Below are 17,495 nucleotides of genomic sequence, written 5' to 3'. Positions count from 1 at the left end.
AGATTTAAAATCTCAAGTCAGGGGCGTCTGGGTGGCTCAGTTGGTTGAGCGGCCGACTTCGGCTCAGGTCACGATCTCGCAGTCCGTGAGTTCGAGCCCCGCATCAGGCTCTGTGCTGACAGCTCGGAGCCTGGAGCCTGTTTCGGATTCTGTGTCTCCCTCTCTCTGACCCTCCCCCGTTCATGCTCTGTCTCTCTCTGTCTCAAAAACAAATAAACGTTAAAAAAAAAAATAAAAATTTCAAGTCATATTGTACAGTTTTTTGGTTGTTTAAAGATTTTTAACTAATCTCTACACCCAACATGGGGCTTGAACCCACAACCCCGAGATCAAGAGTTAAGTGCTCCATGGACTGAGCCAGCCAGGCACCCCAAGGCTGGGTTAATCATTAACAGTTGGGCACATGAAACCACAATTCAAATAGTGTTCTTGATAACTTATTTGTATTTATTTTGCCTGACTTTCCATCATATCTGATTGGAACATCTGTTTTATCTTTTTTTTTTTTTTTTAGTACTTATTTACTTTTGAGAGAGAGAGAGAGAGAGAGAGAGGAGAGAGTGTAAGGGGGGGAGGGTGCAGAGAAAGAGGGAGACACAGAATCCAAGGCAGGATCCAGGCTCTGAGCTGTCAGCACAGAGCCCAATGTGGGGCTTGAACTCATAACCCTGAGATCAAGACCTGAGCTGAGATGAAGAGTCAAGACACTCAACTGACTGAACGACCCAGGTACCCCTGTAAGATTTCATTTTTAAGCCATTTCTACACCCAACATGGTGGGGCTGGAACCCACAATCCCAAGACCGCACAGGCTCCATCGACTGAACCAGCCCAGTGCCCCTAGAAGAGAAAAAAAGAGAGAGAACATGTGCAAGTGGGGGAGGGACAGAGAGAGAGAGGGAAACAGAGGATCTGAAGCAGGCTGTATGCTGACAGCAGACAGTCTGACGAAGGGATCGATCTCATGAACTGCGATATCATGAACTGAGCTGAAGTTGGACACTTGACATACTGAGCCACCAGGAGCCTGTTTTTTGTTAACTGGGGGGGGGGGGGGGGAAACAAGGTTCAGAATAGTTTGTAATAGTTCAGTATGGTCCTTTTTTTTTTGAGAAACAGACTCTTATCTGTGCTTCTGCATAGGGAATAGTGGCCAATTCACTTCAGAGTCATTTTTCTTCAAGGAATGCTTTATTTTTGAGATTTTTTAAGAGGTAAGAAAAAATAATTAAGTGAAATAACTGCAATGCCAGTCGCTGCATACGCCTGACTTTAGTGCTAGTTACTTAATTCTCTAACCTTCCCAAGTGCCTTTTGTTGTCTTTGGTCATTCCAATGGGAGTAGATAAGCCCAGAGACCTCCAGGCCCCCTTGAATATTTCAGCTAGGTTTGAACCCAATCTTGAACCTGGCCTGAGGGCTCTGGGGGCTAGGGACTTTGGGACCCAGTTTTAAAAAACTACCTTCCGGGGCACCTGGCTGGCTCAGTCAGTTAAGCATCCAACTCTTGATTTTGGCTCAGGTCATGATCTCACGGCTCGTGGGTTCGAGCCCTGCGTCAGGCTCCGTGCTGACAGTGTGGAGCCTGCTTGGGATTCTTTCTCTCCCTCTCCCCCACTCATACTCACTCACCCTCTCTTTCTCTCCCTGCCCCCTCAAAATAAATAAACTTAAAAACAAATAAATAAATAAAATTTGGGGGGCACCTGGGAGGCTCAGTCAGTTAAGCGTCTGACTTCGGCTCAGAATATGATCTCACGGTTCATGGGTTCGAGCCCCACGTCAGGTTCTGTGCTGACAGCTCAGAGCCTGGAGCCTGCTTTGGATTCTGTGTCTCCCTCTCTCTCTGCCCCTTCCCTGTTCCCGCTCTCTCTCAAAAATTTTAAAAAAAAAATTTTTTTTTTAATAATAAATAAATAAGTAAAAAGCCAACAAACTCTGGGTCTTCAAAGTTCAAGTCCAGTGCTTCTGCCAGAGGTTAGGAAACAAGTCAGATGATACTAGGAGAAAATTGAGGGGGGGGGTTGAAAGGAGAATAGAGGGGATACCAATAGAGAAATAGAAGAAGCTCTTAGAAGTCCAAAGAGTGACCTGCACAGGAGGAGTCTCTCAGACCTGCCTCTACAGTACGCCCCACACTGCACTGACTCATAGCCGAATCGTAATTGTACCCACAACGGGATATGACTCACTTCTGGCTGCTGGCACACAGGGCGGGTAAGAGAGTAATTGGAATTCCAGGACTCAGAAAAAATTAAAAAGGAAGTTCAGGCCAGGGGCACTCACAGTAAGGATGGTGGGAGGAGAAGCTTCTGTCATCCCCTCCTCCCCTAGGGGCTCACAACTTCCATTACCACTAATCCCCTGCTCTGGCCTGCCAACCTTTGCACAAAGCTCTATTTTACCCACAGAACGTGCTACAGGAAAGACTGGAAATAGTAGTAATAGCATTGCTGGTGGGGACAGGGATCAGGAACAGTGAGCACCGAGGGACACCCCATCAGATGGGTGTCCCCACAGCAGAAAACACCATCCTGGCAAAGGGTCAGAACCAGTCCAATTTAAATGTTGATTTTTTTTTTTTTTTTTTTTTTTTTTGAGAGAGAGCAAGAGAGAGCAAGGGAGGAGGGGCAGAGAGACAGGGAGACCCAGAATCCAAAGCAGGCTCCAGGTCCCGAGCTGCCAGCACAAGAGCCCGGCACGGGGCTCAAACCCATGGACCTCGAGCTCTTGACCCGAGCCGAAGTCAGCCGCTTAACCGACTGAGCCACACACAGGCGCTCCAGAACCAGTCCAATTTAAAGCGCCGTCACCCAAAGAAACCACAGGGTTTTCTTGCTTCCTCCCTGTTGCCCAGTCAAGGCTTGGTTTTCCTGGTCAGTTTCATCTAATTTCAGTAAAAGCAACCTGGAGCACCCCACCCCTGAACTCCTCTCTGCTAGGGTTGCACAAGAACCACACCCACCAGTACCCCTGCCGGCCCCTGACCCCCACGCTCAAATCTCTAAATAGCCTTTAAATCTCTCCTGTCACGAGTGACAAGCCAGGAACAAGGTTATCGAAACGGAAAAGGAGAATACACATTTCTGCTTTTTCACCAGCACACAAATGAGGTGGTAAAATGCTTTCGATGTTTTCTTTCCCATGCTACTGAAGATAGCTGTTGTTGAGGGCCATCAAAATTATAGACAGAACCATTTCCGTGGAAAAAAAAAAATGGCCAGAGCTAACGGACTCAGCTGAAAATGAACAAGAAATCAATTTACCAAGGGCTCTTTTCCAAACTAGGTGATCTCAAGGCATTTTCCTCAGGGGTGATCTCGATGGAAGATTTTGCAGTCAGCTCCTTCGGGGTGGGGTAGCCTGTTTCTGTGGTTGCTCATTGCTGGTAAGTTCCACAGTGTCTTAGCAACAAATGTCACTTGCTTGACAGCCGGGTAAAGTGTGGACTCTATTAATGTACTTAACGTGGGATGTGAGGGCCATCAAAGCACTGAGCAACAAAGGTATCTAGAATTGGATCTTATCGGGGAAGGAACCCTACAGATAAGAGCAGAAATATCCTGGAAAGACACAGTGAGCCAGGTAGTTCCCCTTGAAGCTTTGCAGTCTCAAAAAAATCTGTCTTTTTGCCAGTGTTGTCCAAGAAGAAAAGTATGCCCAGCAATGACCACTGAATCCCCCCGGGGGGCATGTTGCGAAGGCAGAGACAACTCTTCGCAGGATGCTCTATTTTTTCTGAATTGGGGTGTGCCCTGGGCATACTTGATACTCCGCAGATAACGGATTTTGACCCGGCTAAGTGAACACATGCAGCTCGGATTCCAAGGACTTCCATTTCCAAGGAAACGGGACAAGAAATTCCATCCCCTGCCACCTCCCCAAAATGCTTTAAAGACCGCTAAGGAGCAAGCTGGCGCTGCCACAAATATACATCATCAGGTTAACAGCAGAGTAGCTGCTGGCTCCCAGGAGTCTGGGGAACCCCTCAGGTCTCAGAGCCTCCTGGCGAACACAGATTACATCAGATCCTCAGCCACTCGGTGAGAGAGGAAACTAAAGTCAGCAACCCATCTTGCTCAAGACATCACTGCCATCATTTCCTCCTCGGGATGAAGCCCATCAGCGTTTGAAACACAGGTCAAACCAAGTGCCTCTTGACAAGCCACACTCCCTCCTCTTCACACAACTGGGTGGCAGAGTTATCTCAATAATCCTCAGCTGTATGGCATCAACTCCCTTCCTCGCCTCTCAGCCAAAACTGATGCGTCACGGGCAGGAATTCCAAGAGTTCAAAGCGCCCCACGCAAAGCCACCGCCCCATCCGTGAAAAAGTTTCCGGCAATCCCATTACTAGGCAGCCCCGATTCTTTTATGGGCTGCGCCGGTTCTAAGTAGGAAAAAGATCATTTATCTAATATCCAGGGCGAGGTCAGATGCCTCCCGCAGTTCATTTAAAGCCACCGGGTAAGTCAGGAGCAGGCACCAACTAGTCTCTTCACTAAATCTCAACCCCCCTGAAACCCCCGAAGAGGAAAAAAGCCGTCGAACCCCCCTTCAGAGCTTCGAAACCAACAGGGCCACCCTGAGGGATCCGTCCGATGTCGGCGCCTCCCGATCCCCGCCCGGGTGGAAGGTCTCCGCTTCCGACCGAAGAGGGGCGGGCATTTCTGAGGCAACGGTTCCACCAGGGAAGGAGGTAGGCCCTGAGGGGTGGCCTGGGGACACGGATGTCAACTCGACCCGGGGCAGCAACGGCGGCCGCGGGGACGAAATGGGCTCGGGCCAGATCTCGAAGGAAACCTTGGGCTGCGCGAAGGCGGCCCAGGAGCGCGGTAGGCACCTTGCCCGTGCTCACGGAGGCGACTCCGGGGGCCCGGGACGCGTCGCCTTTGTGACAGGAGCGCTGGACGGACGCGAGGGAACTCCTTCGGTCGCCTCACGGAACCAGGTGCTTCGCGCGTCCCAAGCCGCACCTCGAGCCCCGCCCCGGCCCGCGCGCCCCTCCGCATCCGCCGACTCCCATTGGCCGAGGGGAGTGGCTCGAGGCTCGCCTGTTCCAATCGCGCCCAATGGGAGCTTGGGGACTGGCCCTCGAAGCCGGAGGCGGGGCTGGAGGCGGTGGCCACCGGCAGAAGCGCGCGTGTAGCGCCCGCGAGGAATCGCAGCGTCCGGCTCCGCGGTCCGGAGCCTCCCTAGCGCAATACGAAGCTGCCTGGGGCGCGTGGGTACTTGTCCGCGGGCGGAGCGCCCGCAGGGACCTCGGGCTTCTGCTAGTCCTCTCCCTAGAGCAGCTCGGGGGGGGGGGGGGGGTGTCCCTGCGTCCCTAGGGCTGGAGAGCCCCGTGTCCCGGTCTGAGGGAAGATAAGGGGGTCCCCCCTTCTGGCAGAGACTTGTGGGGAAAACCTCACCCCGCTTCTCCTGACTCCCCCACATCCCCAAACCCTCGCAACCCTCAGCGCTCCCTCCAGCCGTTTGGGAAGGACTTCGTGCCATTTTCCCACAAGTCGTAAAGGATGGGGGCATTTTTCGCATCCTTCCCGCAAATTACCAAGGGGCTCCCCAAGTTCTGGGGGTCATCTCACCGCACGCGGGCGCCTGGAGCCAGCCTTACCTGCCGTCCCCACCGCTGCGAGGAACAGGGCGGCGGCCCAGTTCAGCCCCCAGCCCGCGGCCCTCATGCTCCCAGCCTCCTCCCGTAAAACACCGGCCCGAGTCTGAGTCCGCAAAGTCCGCGCAGGAAACCCGGGTTTGGCGCGGCCCGGCGGCGACTGCCTGCGGGGCCCCAGTCATTTGCAGCATTTCAATGTGAGTTTCCTCGCAGGGGGAGGAGTTTGCAGTGGGGTGATTTTCGAATATCTTCACCTCACTGCGGGAGGAGGAGTTTCGAGAGGAGGAGTTTCGAACGGCCGATGTTACAAGGGCTGTTAACCCGTGAAGCCCTGAGTCGGATTCCAGTCTTTTCCAAACCTCGCTCCCGAATCATCTAATAGGCTAATGACCATGGCCCCCTGTGCCTCCAAAGGGAAAACGGGACGTATCGGAAACTTTACCGTCGCCTTTCCCTACTTGCCTTTGCCTTTCTAGGAATCGTATAGAGATGTTAACCGAGTTTTCTTCAAAATACTCATCAGTGAGGAATTGAAATAAAATCTTCACAAAAGTACAGCCCCCAACTGATCCAGTGAATCCAGCGTTTGGATCAATATGAGCAAAAACATCTCTAAAATCATTAATCCAGTCGGGGTCTGGACATAAATATTGATTTATTCTTTTAGGAGAAGGACTCGAACAACCAGGCTGCTTCCTCTCCCCGAAGCAAAATCAAAACAAAACAGCTTGCAGAGTTGAACCTGATTGCCTTAATCACAGAGGGCTGATGGAGAGCTGCTTTTAAGAATCGAGTCTCTTTTGGGTGAGATGCCAGCAGCCCCTTGCCAAAAAGGCACATGTGAAATCTTGCCTGAACCCCATTAAGGGTCTGGCAGTCTTGGAAGGGTCCTCCAGGAATGAGCAGAATTCTCTGGGGTTTTACACATTGATCCTGGGAGGGTGAACTAACCTCTCAGCAGGCTTATGGGGAAACCCATGAGAGGAGGCAGAAAGGGGACGGTTGAAACCTCAGAAGGAAACGCGCGATTAATCCAGAGTAAGAAAGAGCAGTTTGGAGCTCCAGCTTGGGAATCAGACCCTGGGTGAATAAATTAGCTTTTCCAACGAGGAAAGGAGAGGAAATCATACTTGCTTCCCTTACATGGCAGGTTCCATGGGGGGTGGGGGGGTGGGGGGGGGGAGTGTCAATTGAGATAATTAGCAATCACCTGGGAAAATTTGTAAGGATGGGCAGGTTCTGGGAGTTTTTGCCACATTTATGAATGTCATCATCAAATTCCGTTCCTAAGACCACATGCTACTTTTTTTTTTTTTTTTTTTTTGTCAAATAAATAAAACTGTTTTCTTTCCCTTCAAAACAGTTACAACACCTAACAAGCCCAGTTTCTGGTTTTGAGCCCAGCTTTCTCTTATTCATCTGGTGGTTGGAGGCCCTTTCTCCCCCTCAGGGCTGAAAAAATTTACCAGGAAGGAGCTCTCTTCTGGGAAGGGACTTGGCTTAATGTCTTCAAAGCTAATTCTACATAGATGTAAGGGCAGGCCTGGAAAAGGGCCATAAAAGCTCTGTAAAGAACATTTCGGGGGTGCCTAGGCCTGGACAAGGTCTCTCTTTGACCTTCCCCGTGGAAATCGCAAGGCCACTCTGTCCCTGCCACACACATGGCCATGGTCATATATTGCCTTAAGAATGGAGTCATGCTGTTTAATTTCTCTGCTTCCACTTACAGCAGCCTCCATTCAGGACTAGCTCATAGGGTTGTTTTGACAATTAAGTAAATTAATAATACATAGATGTATAAAGCGATTGATTAGAACCACGCTTGGCAGAAAATAAGCACCATATATGGATTTGGGTTTTTTTCTGTTACAACTACATCACTTTTCCTTCTTGTTCCCTTCCTTTCCCTTCAGGCCACGGTAATCAAAATAGTGTGGTATTGGGGTGCCTGGGTGGCTCAAGCTGGTTAAAAGTCTGACTCCTGATCCCGGCTCAGGTCACGATCTCACGGTTCATGAGTTTGAGCCCCGCATCAGGCTCCGAGCTGACGGTGCGGAGCCTGTTTGGGATTCTCTCTCCCTTTCTCTTTGCCCCTCCCCTGCCCGTGCTATCTCAAAATAAAGAAAGAAACTTAAGACAAAAAACGACAACAACAACAAAACCAGTGTAGTGTTGGCATAAAGACGGACATAGACCAATGGACTAGGATACAGAGCCCAAAATAAACCACGCAGGTCCGGTCAAATGATTTTTCGTAAGGATGCCAAGACCATTCAATAAGGTAAGGGCAGTGTTTTGAACAAATGGTGTTGGGAAAACTGGATAGCCATGTGCACAGTGATAAAGTTGGACACTTCTTACTTTCACCACGTACAACCATGAACTCAAACTGGAGCAAAGGTGTAAAAGGAAGAGCTAAAGCTATAAAACTATTAGAAGAAAAAATAGAAGTAAACTTTCATGCCAGTAGACTTGGCACTGATCTCTTGCACGCGACACCAAAAGCGCAGGCAGTAAAAGAAAAATCTTTAGAAAAGATCTCAGAAAAATCAAAAACTACCGCGCATCGGAGGACACGCTCAAGAGAATGAAAAGACAACCTAAGGAATGGGAGCAAATATTTTGCACATCCTGCATCTGACAAGGGTTTAGCATCCAAAATACGTAAAGACCCCCTACAACTCAACAACAAAACGACCCGATTAACAAATGAACAAAAGGGAGCACCTGGGTGGCTCGGTCTGTTAGGCATCCAACTTTGGCTCCGGTCATGATGTCACGGTTCATGAGTTCGAGCCCCGCGTCGGGCTCTGTGCTGACAGCTCGGAGCCCGGGGCTTGCTTTGGATTCTGTCTGTCTTTCTCTCTGCCCTTCCCCGCTCAAGCTCTCTCTCTGTCTCAAAAATAAATAAACGTTAAAAAAAATTTTTTTTAAAAACCCTGCAGGCGGATGTTTATAGCAGCTTTATTCATAACAGCCCAAACCTGGGAGCAACCAAGATGTCCTTCAGCAGGTAAATGAATAAATAAACCTTGACACATCCAGCCAGTGGAATATCCGTACTAAGAAGAAGTGAGCTTTCAAGCCATGAAAAGACCTGCAGGAACCATAAATGCGTATTAACAAGCTATTCCACACTTCCAACTGTGTGTGTCACATTCTGGAAGGGGCAGATCTATGGGCATGGTAAAGCGATGAGTGGTTGCCAGGGATTTGGGGGTGGGGGGGTTGGGGGGTGCAAGGTGAGTGAGCGGAGGCCAGAGGTTTTTTAGGGCCGTGGAATGATTCCATGTTGTACCGTAATGGTGGCTACGTGTCGTACCTTTGTCCAGATTCAGAGATCGTACAACACGGAAAGTGAACCGTAATGTCAACTATGGACGCTGGGTGATGATGACGTGTCAGCGCGGGTTCCTCCATTGTAACGAATGCACCACTCTGGTGGGGATGTTGATGGTGGGGAGGCCGTGACTAGGGGGACAGAGGTATGTGGAAAATCTCTGTACGTTCCGCTCGATTTTTCTTTGAACCTCAAACTGCCCAACTGTGCATGGCAGGAGAGGCACTGAGGTGGGGACAGGGAGAGGTGGGCTGAAGGGCGGGGCACACGTGTGGAACCCTGGAAGGCTGAAAGAAGATCAGGATGGACACCCGAGAGGCCTTGGCATGCCCTTCAAATGAGGGAAACTATTTCCAGGGCAGTGAGAAGCATTTGAGGCCACGGAGGTTGAGAGATGCATGCTTAACGTGGTAATTTGGGCAGATGATCCATTAATTAGGTCATGGGACAGGGTGGGAGAGAAGCCTGGGCAAGAGGTGAGGTGGGGGCAGAGAGAGTGGGAATGAGCGGGGATTATGCCTCTTAGGTTATATTTTATATTTCACTCACACCAGTTCGTCATCCACACGAATCCTGAAATGCAAGGTTCGGTCATTCACAGTCCGCACCTTGTCACGTTTCATGAAATACAGCCATGTGAAATGCATTGCTTACAGCCTGCCCCCACATGGGGAGTTTTCTGAATTTTGAAATATCTGGAAGACGCTGGAAAAGCTTCAGAGGTATGGGAAATCTGGCCGGGCCAAATTCTACGACCTTGGACAAATCACTTTCTGGGTCTCTGTTTCCTTGTCTTTATTCCTCATTCAACAAAAATTTCCTGAGTGTCTTCTGTGTCCCAGGAACGTTCTAGAGTGCCGAGAACCCCAGGGAGACAAGACAAAGATCCCCCTTCTCCTGGAGCTGAAGTTCCAGGGCAGGAGATAGCATGAAACAAATCAGTGAGATGGTTTGCGATAACCAGATTCAAAACACGAGAGGATAATATGAAACAAGAGTGGCTAGTGTGGGAGGGGTCTATTTTTATGACTCTTTTTTTTTTAATTAATTTTTTTTTTTTTTTAATTTGAGAAAGAGACAGAGAGCAAGCAGGGGAGGGGCAGAGAGAGAGGGAGACACAGAATCTGAAGCAGGCTCCAGGCTCTGAGCTGCCAGTGCAGAGCCCGGTGCGGGGCTCGAACCCACAGACCGCGAGATCATGACTTGAGCTGAAGTCAGCTGCCTAACCAACTGAGCCACCCAGGCGCCCCTATGACTTTTTTGGATGGAGATAAAATATACATGCAATGTGGTCCACAAACCTTATGTGTGCAGCTCCATAGTTTTTTTTTTAGAGTTGAACGTGGCTTTAGTTTTTTTTTTAAGTTCATTTATTTAAAAAAAATTTTTTTTAACATTTATTTATTTTTGAGAGACAGAGAGAGGCAGAGTATGAGCAGGGGAGGGGCAGAGAGAGGGGGAGACACAGAATCCGAAGCAGGCTCCAGGCTCCGAACTGTCGGCACAGAGCCCAACGCAGGGCTTGAACCCACAAACCGTGCGATCATGACCTGAGCCGAAGTCGGACACTCCACCGACCGAGTCACCCAGGTGCCCCTCATTTTATTTATTTTTGAGAGAGAGAGAACATTTATTTATTTATTTATTTATTTTTGAGAGAGAGAGAGGGGTAGAGAGAGAGAATCCTTGCTGTTGGAGCGGAGCCTGATGCGGGACTTGAACTCACAAACCGTGAGATCACGGCCTGAGCCGAACCGGGAGTCGAGCCCTCCACTGACTGAGTCACCCAGGTGCCTCCCCCCACCCCTTCAGAGATTTATTTCATATGTACTCATCTGGGTAACCACCACCTAGAGCAAGATAGATAATGTTAGCAGTGTCCCTCGGACCAATGGGCTGAGCCTAGATGGGAAAAGGAAAGAGGCTTCTCTGAGGATGGGGGCTTTTAAGCGAAGGCCTGGATAACAAAAAGGACCTGGCCAAAGGAAGGGCGATGTGGTCAGAGGGATTAGCAGGTAGAAGGTACTTGAGGTAGGACTGAGGTTAGAACATTCCAGAAGGGAGGCCAGTGTGGCTGGGTTTGAGTGAGAAGAGGTGATGGGGACAGGTTGTGCAAGGCCTTGTGGGCAGTGGGGAGGACGCTGGCATTTACCCCAAAAGTCGGAGCCACGGAGGGTTCTGAGCAGAGGAGGGGCAGGACTTGGGTGCTCCCGGGCACCTGTTGGCTGCTGTGGGGGGGACAGAGCGGGAACTAGGAGACTCAAGTGCAGCGATGAGCAATGATCAGGCTGGACCACGGTCCGGCCACGGAGGGGATAACCGTCAGATTCTGTTTACATTTAGTCTGAGACGCCACCGGGGTCCCAACGTCCTTGGGAGGCACATACCCCTAGGTTCCGATCTGAGGAGGCAGGTGGGAAAGTGTCTTTCGCCGTGTCCTGTGATGCTCGACGTCTTACCAGGATGCGTCATATCGATGTAGCACCACTTAGGTGATTCAGGAAAAGGTGAAACAGCAGTCACGGAAAGACAAATACTGTACAGTTCCATCTAGAGGAGGTCCCTGGAGGAGCCAGATTTATAGAGATAGAAAGAAAATGGTGGTTACCAGCAGGCAGTGTTTAATGAGGACAGCATTTCAGTTTGGGAATGTTTTGAAGGTGGATATGGTGATGGTTGTATAACACTGGCCACCAAACCGTGCACTTAAGATGGTTAAGATGGGGGGGGGGGGCGCTGGGTGGCTCAGTCAGTGTGCGACCCTTGATTTCAGATCATGACGGCACGGTTTCGTGAGTTCGAGCCCCGCGTAGGCTCTGCGCTGGCATCACAGAGCCTGCTTCAGATTCTCCCTCTTTCTCTGCCTCTCCCCTGCTCACGGTCTCTCTCTCTCTCTCTCTCTCTCTCTCTCTCAAAATAAATAAATAACCTTTAAAAAAATGGTTCAGGTGGGGAATTTTATGTTATGTGTATTTTGCCGTGATGAAAAATTAGAAAGAAAGGAGAAGAAAAATTAAATAAAAATAGAAAGGAAAGAGGAAAGGAAAGGAGGGAGGAAAATAAATAAATGAGAAAAAAAAAACCACACATTATGAAAATCTCTAAGCCACGGATGAGACCTTGGCTCCTACAGCTTCTTGCGTCAGCCAGGGTGAGCCTTGGCCTCAGGGTCTAAGTCAAGGGCAACTCGGCCTCCCAGCCCTGTCTTTCAGGCCGCCCCTACCCTGGCTGCCAGGAACCCATGGGAATCCAGGGACTAAAAGCCCCTGGGAGAAGCCCTCCAGGGGCCCCGCAGACCTGTGCCTGCCCTTCCCATTCTGCATGTTACAACAGTCAGGGGCCTGATGGCCTGGAATCCGAGCTCTGTGCTCCTTGGCTGAACCGACTGCAACTCATGGTCTTGCGTCACAGAGGTGGGGGAGAGGTGAGGGGGGTACATCACACCTGTTTGCAGGGACAATGGATACTTCTAGCTGCCTGCAACTACAGTGCCTTTTCTTTCCCTTCTTCTTTTTTGTTAATGTTTATTTTTGAGAGGGGGGAGGGGCAGAGAGAGCGGGAGACAGAGGACTCCAAGCAAGCCCTGACAGCAGAGAGCCCGTTGCGGGGCTCGAACCCACAAATGGTGAGATCATGACCGGAGCCGAAGTCGGAGGCTTAACCGACTAAGCCAGCCAGGCGCCCCTCATTTTTTTTTAACTTCTATTTATTTAAGTAATCTCTACATCCCATGCGGGGCTCGAACTCACAGCCCCAAGATCAAGAGCCAGCCAGGCACCCGGTTATTCTATTTTTAATTGTTTGAAGAACCTCCATATGGTTTTCTGCAGCAGCTGCGCCATTTTACATCCCTTTCCTTTGTTTATTTCTATAAAATCCCGATCCCATTTCAGGCTGTAATGTACCCAGGCTATGCTGATCCAGACTCCCTTGCTGTTGCTGGTTGCCCTGAGCCCCAGTTGTAATCAGTGAAGCAGGTGGAAATGCCTGCTCCCGTAAAAACACAATCCTTGAAAGGAGAAATGCTTTCTTTGGCTGTTGACTTTTCCGCCTTCTTCTCCTCCTGTCTCTGGATGTTACGGCGGTGCCTGGAGGTGTTAGCCGCTGTCTCACCTGCATGAAGGTGAAAGTCACATACTGAGAACGGTTGAGAAGAAACGGAGGTCAGCTCCAGGATCACCTTTTTATTTTATTTTTAAAGTTTATTTACACCCAATGTGGGGCTCAACCTCACGACCCTGAGATCAAGAGTCGCATGCTCTGGGGTGCCTGGGTGGCTCAGTCGGTTAAGCATCTGACTTCGGCTCAGGTCGTGATCTCGTGGTTGGTGAGTTCGAGCCCCGCGTCGGGTTCTATGCTGACAGCTCGGAGCCTGGAGCCTGCTTCAGATTCTGTGTCTCCCCCTCTCTCTGACCCTCCCCTGTTCATGTTCTGTCTCTCCCTGTCTCAAAAATAAATAAACATTAAAAAAAAAATTAATTAAAAAAAAAAAGAAATTCTAAAGGATAGCTATGAGCTTTCCCAGCATCCCTTGCACAGGAACGTGAGCATGTGACCTGGAATCGGCCAATCCTATTCTCACACCCAAGACTTTGACTCCAGAGCCCGGCTGGGAATCCAGCCCCCATGGTCCTTTTGATTCAGAAACCACCCAGGCAGGTTTATGTCATTTGTAAACAAGAATCCCACTGGGTAAAATGTCAATGAGACTCAGACTGAATAACAAATGCCTGGGGCTAGAAAAACCACCACCGAGTTACTTCCTCAAATTCTCATCCTCATTGTCTCCTACTTAGACCATTTCTCTGAGGTTGATCTAAATTTTATTTATTTCCATTATGATCTTGGATTACAGCACATGCTTAAATGTAAAAACTTTAGAAAGTAGAAAACATAGAAAAAACATAGAAATTACCAAGAGGAGACGTCCTCAAACAACTCAGGATCATCACTGTGTGTATTATTTATTCCTGTAATCTATTTTATATATGTGTAATGTATATCTTTATGAAATGGGATTATTTTTTATTTTGTATTTACTTATTTTTGTAAAGTTTATCCTGAGAGAGATAGCACAGGTGGGGGAGGGGCAGAGAGAAAGAGGGAGAGAGAATCCCAAGCAGGCTCTGCCTTATCAGAGTAGAGCCCGATGCAGGACTCGAACTCCGAACTGTGAGATTATGACTTGAGCCAAAACCAAGAGTTGGACACTCAACCAAATGAGCCACCCAGGCACCCGAGATTCTTTTGTTTTTCTCAAAAAATTTTTTTAACGTTTATTTATTTTTGAGAGACAGATATACAGCATGAATGGGGAAGGAGCAGAGAAAGAGGGAGACACAGAATCTGAAACAGGCTCCAGGGGCCAAGCTGTCAGCACAGAGCCCGACGTGGGGCTCGACCTCAGGGACTGTGAAATCATGACCTGAGCTGAAGTTGGACGCTTAAACAACTGAGCCACCCAGGTGCCCCAAGATGGTTTCCTATGTACATTGTGGTGTTCACTAAACTTGTTCTTCTAGGCCCCAAAACGATTGCTCCTTTCGTCCCTGAGTGAAGCTATAGGTGGCCATATGACTTGATTCAGCCAAAGACATTAGGCAGAGGTGTCACCTTCAGGGAGATGCTCTAAGTTTCATTTTCCTGCCTTGGTGACTATGGAGGCACCTGTCAAGTCAGAGCCTCCAGGTTTCTGGGTCCCTGGGTAACTACCATTATATGACCTTGTAGTATGTAAAGAAAAGAAGTCACCCTTTGTTGATAGATCCCAATTAGACGGTGAGAATGTTTGTTACAGCAACATATAACCAGGTTTCATCATGAGACAATTTTTAAAACTCTTATTCTCAAATAATGATAGATTCACAGAAGTTGCAAAACAGTACAGAGACGTCCCATGGACCTTTCCCCCAGTCTTTCCCAATGGTAGGTAATCTTATATATTCTTACATAACCATAGTACTTTATTGACTATGGACATTAACATTAGTACAATACAATTAATAAGACGATAGACTTAACTCAAATTCTTTAAAAAAATATGCTTAGGGGCACCTGGGTGGCTTAGTCAATTAAGCATCTGACTTCAGCTCAGGTCCTGATCTCACAGTGAGTTCAAACCCCACATCAGGCTCTGTGCTGACAGCTCAGAGCCTGGAGCCTGCTTTGGGTTCTGTGTCTCCCTCGCTCCCTGCCCCTCCCCCACTCACACTCTGTCTCTCTCTCTCTCAAATTCATTTATTTTGAGAGACAGAGTGAGGGAGGGGCAGAAAAAGAGGGAGAGACAGAATTCCAAGCAGGCTCTGCACTGTCAGCACAGAGCCCGACGCAGGGCTCGATCTTATGGACCCGGAGATCGTGACCTGAGCTGAAATCAAGGGTCGGACGCTTAACTGACCGAGCCACCCGGGTGCCCCTAACTCAAATTTTATTGGACAATACCGTTTATAGCCCATTTCCCCCTCCTTGTATCATATATAAGCCCTTTCTCATGCTCATAATATGTTTAATGGCTATTCAGTATCTTCTGGATAAACCCTAATGGGTGTTGATGTTGCCTTGTTGAGCACTTTTATTCCCACCAAACCCATGGAAAGGATACCTGTTCTCTACGGACTGTATCCCTAATGATTTCCTTAAGGGAAATTCCTGAGAACGGAGTATAAATATTTTGAGTCATCTCGTCTACTTGCTTTTCGGAAAGCCATATCCAGGTTATCGACGCACTGATGTCAGCCTGCCTGCCCACCGCCTTGCCAACGCTGTGTGTTAGCATTTAACAAATCGTTGCCAATTTGCTAGGCCAAGTAATAAAAATAAATAAATAAATAAAGTATTTCATCACTGTTTTTTATCTTTATTTTTTACCAATTTTTTTCAAATTTATTCTGAGAGGGAGGGGGAGAGTGCATGCGCATAAGCCGGGAAGGGGCAGAGACAGCAAGGGGGAGAGAGAGAGAATCTCAAGTACAGAGGCTGCACTGCCAGTGCGGAGCCAGACATGGGGCTCGAACCCACAGTCAAACCCACGAACCGTGAGATCATGACCTGAGCCGAAACCAAGGGTCATGCTTAACTGACTGAGCTACCCGCGCCCTCTGGGAAAGAAACGATTTTTAGGATTCTCTTAAGGAGGGCCTATTTGCTTCCTCTCCCAGGATATCAAGGAAGGCAAGAAGGGGCAGGAAAGCAACATTTGAGATGAGGCTCAGAGGAAGGAGATTTGCCAGGTGAGCCATTATGGGAAGAAGAAGGCGCTTGGGCAAACACCAGTGAGCGTGTGGTGTAAAATTTCAGGGTGGCTGAGGTTTAAAGTGCTTATGGCTGGAGAGTTGCCAGCTCAGAGGATCTGGGGCTCACATGCACCTAGGAGTTGAGAGTTTAGATGCCTCTGGCCATGTGGGAAGGACAGCCTGGCAGGGAGAGAGTGGAAGCCAGGGAATCAGGGAGGAGCTGATCACACCCGTGATGGTGGCTGCAGCTCGAGGTGGGGGCCAGGGGTGGACAAAGGGCAAGGTGAGTAGATTGAAGTTACTTAGGAGAATGGTCCGAGCTGGGACACTGACCGGATGGTGGAGCCTCAGGGAAAGGGATGACAGCTGAGATGATCTGATGGGGGCCACTGGGGCCACTTGAGAAGGGGGGCAGTCAGGTGTGGGAGGAACATGATCATGTGGGCCTTGGCCACTTCATAAATATTAATGTTCCCCCCAAAAATGAATGGCCTGGTTGCAGTAGAAATCTTCGAGACCATGACATAACCTAGAAATCTTCTGTTGAGTTAAAGATTGGTAAGGAATTAAGACATGGTTCTTGGGGCGCCGGGGTGGCTCGGTCGGTTAAGCATCCGACTTCGGCTCAGGTCATGATCTTGACCTGTGGGTTCGAACCCCGGGTCGGGCTCGGGGCTGACAGCTCAGAGCCTGGGGCCTGCTTCGGATTCTGTGTCCCACCCCCCCACCCCCCCACCCCCGCCTCTCCCCTGCGTGCGCTCTGTCTCTCTCTCTCTCTCAAAAATAAACATTAACAAAAGAAAAGAAAGAAATGGTTCTTATAATGGACAGGTGTCCAGAACCTCACCAGCTTGGAGAAGCTTCCAACTCCATTCTCTTGTCCCCGGTCCTGGGAGTTAACAGCTGTTCCGGACATCATGTGCTTGGGGTGCATCCTGAGAGAACTTTCTCTAAACATTCACGTGGCAGTGACTCGGTTCAGAGGAATGCTCTAAAGATCTGTCCGGGTTAATTAGACCCGTGTCCTCTGAAAACTTGTTTTAGGATGTTCCAGTTATTGCTGCTGCCTAAGAAATCACCCCACAGCTCTGTGCCTAAAAAACCCCAATCCTTTTTATTCTCTCTCACGGCTTCCATGTGCCAGGAATGGGGGAAGGGCTCAGCTGGGCAGGCGTACAGAGCTCGGGGCTGGAGCCTGAGAACTCGGGGGTTGGCCAGGCACTTCTTCCTTCTCGTTGTGCAGATCTTTTATTTAAAACAAAAAATTTTTTTAACGTTGATTCCTTTTTGAGAGACAGAGCATGAGCGGGGA

General features: G+C 49.2%; 1 protein-coding gene and 1 long non-coding RNA gene across 4 annotated transcripts in view; one reads left to right on the top strand and one right to left on the bottom strand.

Annotated features, from left to right (window-relative positions):
- Positions 1 to 5,813, bottom strand: part of LDLR (low density lipoprotein receptor) — a 31,925-nt gene extending 26,112 nt beyond the window's left edge. Inside the window, exon 1 of one of the 3 annotated variants that reach the window (XM_003981898.6) lies at positions 5,615 to 5,813. In XM_003981898.6, the coding sequence (XP_003981947.3) occupies positions 5,615 to 5,681 (67 nt within the window). In that variant the 5' untranslated portion in view covers positions 5,682 to 5,813. Of the gene's footprint in view, positions 1 to 3,266; positions 3,408 to 4,843; positions 5,151 to 5,614 lie in introns of those variants that run through there. The other 2 variants (XM_023245495.2, XM_023245494.2) reach the window with 2 other exon arrangements.
- Positions 5,093 to 6,166, top strand: LOC123382197. The gene is made up of 2 exons (XR_006590196.1): positions 5,093 to 5,224; positions 5,825 to 6,166. It is a non-coding gene; the product is annotated as an uncharacterized LOC123382197 (long non-coding RNA).
- Positions 6,167 to 17,495: the final 11,329 nt, after the last annotated feature.

Source organism: Felis catus, chromosome A2 (assembly GCF_018350175.1).
Source record: "Felis catus isolate Fca126 chromosome A2, F.catus_Fca126_mat1.0, whole genome shotgun sequence".
Lineage (NCBI taxonomy): Eukaryota > Metazoa > Chordata > Mammalia > Carnivora > Felidae > Felis > Felis catus.
The sequence above is the reverse complement of the archived record's forward strand: the minus strand, read 5'-3'. Positions and strand labels throughout refer to the sequence as shown.